This window comes from Protopterus annectens, chromosome 14.part0 (assembly GCF_019279795.1).
Source record: "Protopterus annectens isolate FY-2018-M chromosome 14.part0, PAN1.0, whole genome shotgun sequence".
Classification (NCBI taxonomy): Eukaryota; Metazoa; Chordata; order Ceratodontiformes; family Protopteridae; genus Protopterus; species Protopterus annectens.
Window position 1 is genome coordinate 373329375 of NC_056748.1, and position 6849 is coordinate 373336223.

The following is a 6849-nucleotide window of genomic DNA, read 5'->3' on the forward strand; positions in this document are numbered from 1 at the left end:
CCCAAACAAAATGTAAGTACATAAATACAAATATTAATAGATTTATTATCTGAGCTAAAATTGATATATAAAAATGTTAATTAATTTATATCAGTCTTTATGTTCAAAGATCTACCCCATTAGGTATTAATGGAGATAGAGAACATTAAAGAGTACATAATATGGAGTATTATGAGTGGATTGCTGATCTTAACCAACTTATTATGTGTTCAAGACATAAATGCTAAGAAATTAATCTCAAAGTCATAAAGCACTTAGCAAGCACCGTCAGACAAACAGTGTAAGACATTCTGTTATGTTGCAAAAAATGAAGGACACATTACCAGCAGAGACAGCAGACAGAAATAAATCTGTTTTCATTTTGCTGCTGTCATTTGCTGGCCAGCACTAGCAGGTTTAACTGTCTAGGGTGATATGCAATCTAAACAAATGAAACAAGGGTGGTAAACAATTATTATGACCCTTGTCTTGTGCTATAGAAGCACTTAACTGATGTGTCTTTTTCTGGATATCAGAGTATAATCACTACTCTCAGTGTGCTTAATAAAGTTTATGTAAATAGCTGTTTTATTATTTCAGGACAACAGAAAAAAAGAGGAGTCTTATTGTAAAATGAAAAGATAAAGTTACATTTACACAAATCACTTGTTAGTGAGAGTAATTAACTCGTATACCATCTTAGCTGCTTACAACTTATAACTGTACATAAAATAATATATAAACCAGCAGCCTGCCCAGCCTTTAATTCTATACTCCACAACTGCATACGTAAAAGGCCCCTAAGATCAGAAAATGAGCAACTACAAACCCAATAAAATCACAGGACAAAGCCTCTACTCTCACTCAGTGGACAAAGTTTATAATACCCTACCTTTAAACATCAGATCCAGCAGTAACCTTTTGACCTTTAGGCAAACTTTAAAATAAGTCCTTACCAACTCTTGGACATGCCCCTGTTCCAAGTCTGGATGACAGTACTAACTACCATAACTTATCCTAACTTTCTGATTCCTTTGCCTGCTTTTCTTAGTTACTTTATCCACTTTGTTTACTTTTCCATTTTATCCATTCCAGCAGCTTCTTTTCCTCCCTTTCCCACTCTAACAGTCTCTCTCTCCTCCCTTCTCCTCTTCCCATTTCTACTCTCAACCATTTTACCCTTTTGCTGTCTTCAATAATATTAACAAATTTAATTTATATTCAATTTCTCTAACTCGCTTACTATCCAATTAAGCTATCAGCAAATCACACTGTATTTTGTATAATCTTCCGTGTTGCAATGCAACTCTGTAATTTGTGTATAAATTCTGGTATCATGGTATGCCACGTAAGTATTATTATAACTGTATTGTAAATGTTAGCATTGGAGCTTTTCTCCCTAGGCCTCCTCTGAAAATGGGTACATTTGACCAAGTTGGATTTTCCCGGTAAACAGATGTCATTAAATAAATAAAATTATTACCATTGTAATATTTACTTATAAAGTTGTGCAGTGACTATATCTTGGGTCTAAATGCAGTACAATGATATTTCTGAAAAGGGAAAGTGGATAAGATGCTAGACTGAAGTTCATGTGTAGAAGAATCTGGAGACCAAGAAGAAGACCAACGGAGACAATATAAGAAAGCTGAAGCAAGATAGTAGGAAGAACAGAGAAAAGAAACCAAAAGTTTTTGTTTTCTGCTACATAAGCATGATTTATCAAAGCAGTGGTACAGGGATGAGTTGGTAAGGTGTTCTAGAAGTACCTACCAGAACAGTTGTACACTGACTAGGTTATGAACATGAGTAATGATGAAGCCCCAAATTGCAGGAGCAGTTTTAGTGAATGATCTTTCAGTGCAGGTGAGGGTGACAGAAGCCCACTGGAATATTTTGGCATTAGAATTGCCTGCACAATGCCAGTAAATGGTGACATGGCTGAAGTTCAGGTTCAAAAAGTGAACATGTTTCAAACCTCATAAGCCAGAAGTGGATTGAAGTGAAAGATGGCTCTCAGTGATATGCATTGTTTTAGTACATGAATGAAGGGTGCAATAGGGAATGCACTGATTGGGCAGTTTAATGAAATAAATTTCATTGGCTGTCTTTTTGAGGAGAGAGTCGGGAGCTTCCAAGGCCAATATGGTGCAAGTAATCATCTTATTGAAAACCAACATCCATTGAAGAACACTGTACCACTACTGCCACCTGTGTTAGTTTTCCTGGATTAGTCACTGTTTTCTCTGCAATTACTTTCTGGTGTCATAGGACTAAGTTTCCAAATTCTATGATAGATAGCATCCATCATTGCTAACTAGTTTATTCCCCACCCTAACAAGTGGCAAATATTTACTACGGCCACTCTGTGTGCCTGACTTGTCTTTGACAAAACCTGGACTATCCATATTGCTTTACTTTTTCTGCTGTGAAATCAGAGAGTGTAATATTGAGTAGTGAATGTTTACTTCCTCAGTTTGGGGAATGAGAGTGTTTAACTCTGTCTCATTGGACTTGGAGAGCATCATACCAGCTACCTGATGGTGGGTGTTTGTTTCCTTAAACAGCAAGGGGTGGCTACATGCAGTAACACAAATCCTACATGATCAGACTCACTTATGAGTCAGTGGATGCAACAAATAGCATACTAGTACACTTGTTTATCTGGCTGTATTTTGGTGTATTCAAAGAGGATGTAAAGGCAGCCTTCCCAATCTCACTTCCAGAGTTGGCAATTGTTTAAGCTAGAATTTGATGGAAAGGTTAAGAGACTGAGAAAAGACAGTTCACTCTGTTTCTCACTCATTGGCATTTTTATTTCTGCCTCAGTACTTATGACAGGCATACTGGGATCAGGCACAGCACTGGGAGCAGCAGCAGCACTGGGATCAGGAACAGCACTGGGATCAGGTACACTGGGAGTAGCAGCAGCACTGGGATCAGGCACAGCACTGGGAGCAGCAGCAGCACTGGGGACAGGAACAGCACTGGTATCAGGCACAATGGGAGCAGCAGCACTGGTATCAGGCACAGCACAGGGATCAGGAACAGCACAGGGAGCAGTAGCAGCACTGGGGTCAGGAACAGCACAGGGAGCAGCAGCAGCACTGGGATCAGGCACAGCACAGGGAGCAGCAGCAGCACTATCAGGCACAGCACAGGGAGCAGCAGCAGCACTGAGATCAGGCACAGCACAGGGAGCAGCAGCAGCACTGGGATCAGGCACAGCACAGGGAGCAGCAGCAGCACTGGGGTCAGGAACAGCACTGGGAGCAGTAGCACTGGAGTCAGGAACATTAATGGCATCAGGCACACTGTGAGCAGCAGCAGCACTGGGATCAGGCACAGCACAGGGAGCAGCAGCAGCACTGGGATCAGGCACAGCACAGGGAGCAGCAGCAGCACTGGGATCAGGCACAGCACAGGGAGCAGCAGCAGCACTGGGGTCAGGCACAGCACAGGGAGCAGCAGCAGCACTGGGATCAGGCACAGCACAGGGAGCAGCAGCAGCACTGGGATCAGGCACAGCACAGGGAGCAGCAGCAGCACTGGGGTCAGGCACAGCACAGGGAGCAGCAGCAGCACTGGGGTCAGGCACAGCACAGGGAGCAGCAGCAGCACTGGGGTCAGGCACAGCACAGGGAGCAGCAGCAGCACTGGGATCAGGCACAGCACAGGGAGCAGCAGCAGAATTGGGATCAGGAACAGCACAGGGAGCAGCAGCAGCATTGGGATCAGGCAAAGCACAGGGAGCAGCAGCACTGTGATCAGGCACAGCACAGGGAGCAGGAGCAGCAGCAGCAGCACTGGGGTCAGGAACAGCACTGGGAGCAGCAACAGCACTGGGATCAGGTGCACTGGGAGGAGCAGCAGTAGCACTTGGATCAGGCAAAGCACAGGGAGCAGCAGCATCATTGGGGTCAGCAGCAGCACTGGGGTCAGGAACAGCACTGGGATCAGGCACAGCACAGGGAGCAGCAGCAGCACTGAGGTTAGGAACAGCACAGGGAGTAGCAACACTGGAATCAGGCACACTGGGAACAGAAGCAGCACAGGGATCAGGAACAGCATTGGAAGCAGCAGCACTGTGGTCAGGAACAGCACAGGGAGCAGCCGCAGCAGCACTGGGGTCAGGCACAGCACAGGGAGCAGCAGCAGCACTGGGATCAGGCACAGCACAGGGAGCAGCAGCACTATCAGGCACAGCACAGGGAGCAGCAGCAGCACTGAGATCAGGCACAGCACAGGGAGCAGCAGCAGCACTGAGATCAGGCACAGCACAGGGAGCAGCAGCAGCACTGGGATCAGGCACAGCACAGGGAGCAACAGCAGCAATGGGGTCAGGAACAGCACTGGGAGCAGTAGCACTGGAGTCAGGAACATTACTGGCATCAGGCACACTTGTGAGCAGCAGCAGCACTGGGATCAGGCACAGCACAGGGAGCAGCAGCAGCACTGGGATCAGGCACAGCACAGGGAGCAGCAGCAGCACTGGGATCAGGCACAGCACAGGGAGCAGCAGCAGCACTGGGATCAGACACAGCACAGGGAGCAGCAGCAGCACTGGGATCAGGCATAGCACAGGGAGCAGCAGCAGCACTGGGATCAGGCACAGCACAGGGAGCAGTAGAAGCACTGGGATCAGGCACAGCACAGGGAGCAGCAGCACAGCGATCAGGCACAGCACAGGGAGCAGCAGCAGCACTGGGGTCAGGAACAGCACTGGGATCAGGCACACAGAGCAGCAACAGTAGCACTGGGATCAGACACAGCACAGGGAGCAACAGCAGCAGCATTGGGATCAGGAACAGCATTGGGAGCAGCAGCAGCACTGGGGTCAGGAACAGCATTGGGAGCAGCAGCAGCAGCACTGGGGTCAGGAACAGTACTGGGAGCAGCAGCACTGGAATCAGGCACAGCACAGGGAGTAGGAGCAGCACTGGGATCAGACATAGCACAGGGAGCAGCAGCAGCACTGGGATCGGGCGCAGCTCAGGGAGCAGCAGTAGCACTGGTGTCAGGCACAGCACAGGGAGCAGCAGCACTGGGGTCAGGCACAGCACAGGGAGCAGCACTGGGATCAGGCACAGCACAGGGAGCAGCAGCAGCACTGGGAATCAAGCACAGCACAGGGAGCAGCAGCACAGGGATCAGGCACAGCACAGGGAGCAGCAGCAGCATTGGGGTCAGGAACAGCACTGGGATCAGGCACACTGGGAGCAGCAGCAGTAGCACTGGGATCAGACACAGCACAGGGAGCAACAGCAGCAGCATTGGGGTCAGGAACAGCACTGGCATCAGGAACAGCACAGGGAGCAGCAGCACTGGTGTCAGGAACAGCACTGGGAGCAGCAGCGCTGGGATCAGGCACAGCAAAGGGAGCAGCAGCAGCACTGGGATCAGGCACAGCACAGGGAGCGGCAGCAGCACTGGGATCGGGCGCAGCTCAGGGAGCAGCAGTAGCACTGGTGTCAGGCACAGCACAGGGAGCAGCAGCACTGGGGTCAGGCACAGCACAGGGAGCAGCACTGGGATCAGGCACAGCACAGGGAGCAGCAGCAGCACTGGGAATCAAGCACAGCACAGGGAGCAGCAGCACAGGGATCAGGCACAGCACAGGGAGCAGCAGCAGCATTGGGGTCAGGAACAGCACTGGGATCAGGCACACTGGGAGCAGCAGCAGTAGCACTGGGATCAGACACAGCACAGGGAGCAACAGCAGCAGCATTGGGGTCAGGAACAGCACTGGCATCAGGAACAGCACAGGGAGCAGCAGCACTGGTGTCAGGAACAGCACTGGGAGCAGCAGCACTGGGATCAGGCACAGCAAAGGGAGCAGCAGCAGCACTGGGATCAGGCACAGCACAGGGAGCGGCAGCAGTAGCACTGGGATCAGGCACAGCACAGGGAGCAGGAGCAGCAGCAGCACTGGGCTCAGGAACAGCATTGGGAGCAGCAGCAGCACTGGGGTCAGTAACAGTACTGGGAGGAACAGTACTGGGAGCAGCAGCACTGGGATCAGGCACAGCACAGGGAGTAGCAGTAGCACTGGGGTTAGGAACAGCATTGGGAGCAGCCGTAGCACTGGGGTCAGGAACAGCATTGGGAGCAGCAGCAGCACTGAGGTCAGGAACAGCATTTTGAGCAGCTGCAGCACTAGGGATAGGAACAGTACTGGGAGCAGCAGCACTGGGATCAGGCACAGCACAGGGAGTAGGAGCAGCACTGGGATCAGGCACAGCACAGGAAGCAGCAGCAGCACTGGGATGAGGCACAGCTCAGGGAGCAGCAGCACTTGGGTCAGGCACAGCACAGGGAGCAGCAGCACTGGGGTCAGGCACAGCACAGGGAGCAGCAGCACTGGGGTCAGGCACAGCACAGGGAGCAGCAGCACTGGGATCAGGCACAGCACAGGGAGCAGCAGCAGCACTGGGATCAGGCACAGCACAGGGAGCAGCAGCAGCACTGGGATCAGGCACAGCACAGGGAGCAGCAGCAGCACTGGGATCAGGCACAGCACAGGGAGCAGCAGCAGCACTGGGATCAGGCACAGCACAGGGAGCAGCAGCAGCACTGGAATCAGGCACAGCACAGGGAGCAGCAGCACAGGGAGCAGCAGCAGCATTGGGTTCAGGAACAGCACTGGGATCAGGCACACTGGGAGCAGCAGCAGTAGCGCTGGGATCAGACACAGCACAGGGAGCAACAGCAGCAGCATTGGGGTCAGGAACAGCACTGGGATCAGGAACAGCACAGGGAGCAGCAGCACTGGGATCAGTCACAGCAAAGGGAGCAGCAGCAGCACTGGGATCAGGCACAGCACAGGGAGCAGCAGCACTGAGATCAGGCACAGCTCAGGGAGCAGCAGCA

General features: G+C 51.0%; 1 protein-coding gene across 1 annotated transcript; it reads right to left on the minus strand.

Annotated features, from left to right (window-relative positions):
• Positions 1-4370: 4370 nt before the first annotated feature.
• On the minus strand, positions 4371-4775 carry LOC122788661 (ice-structuring protein-like). Its single transcript, XM_044055557.1, has one exon. It carries the CDS (start codon positions 4773-4775, stop codon positions 4371-4373), a length of 405 nt encoding a protein of 134 aa, XP_043911492.1.
• Positions 4776-6849: the final 2074 nt, after the last annotated feature.

Bases quoted from the DNA above. Each gene is read 5' to 3' on its own strand.
- LOC122788661 (XM_044055557.1), bottom strand. From the start codon at position 4,775: ATGCTGCTGCTGTTGCTCCCTGTGCTGTGTCTGATCCCAGTGCTACTG.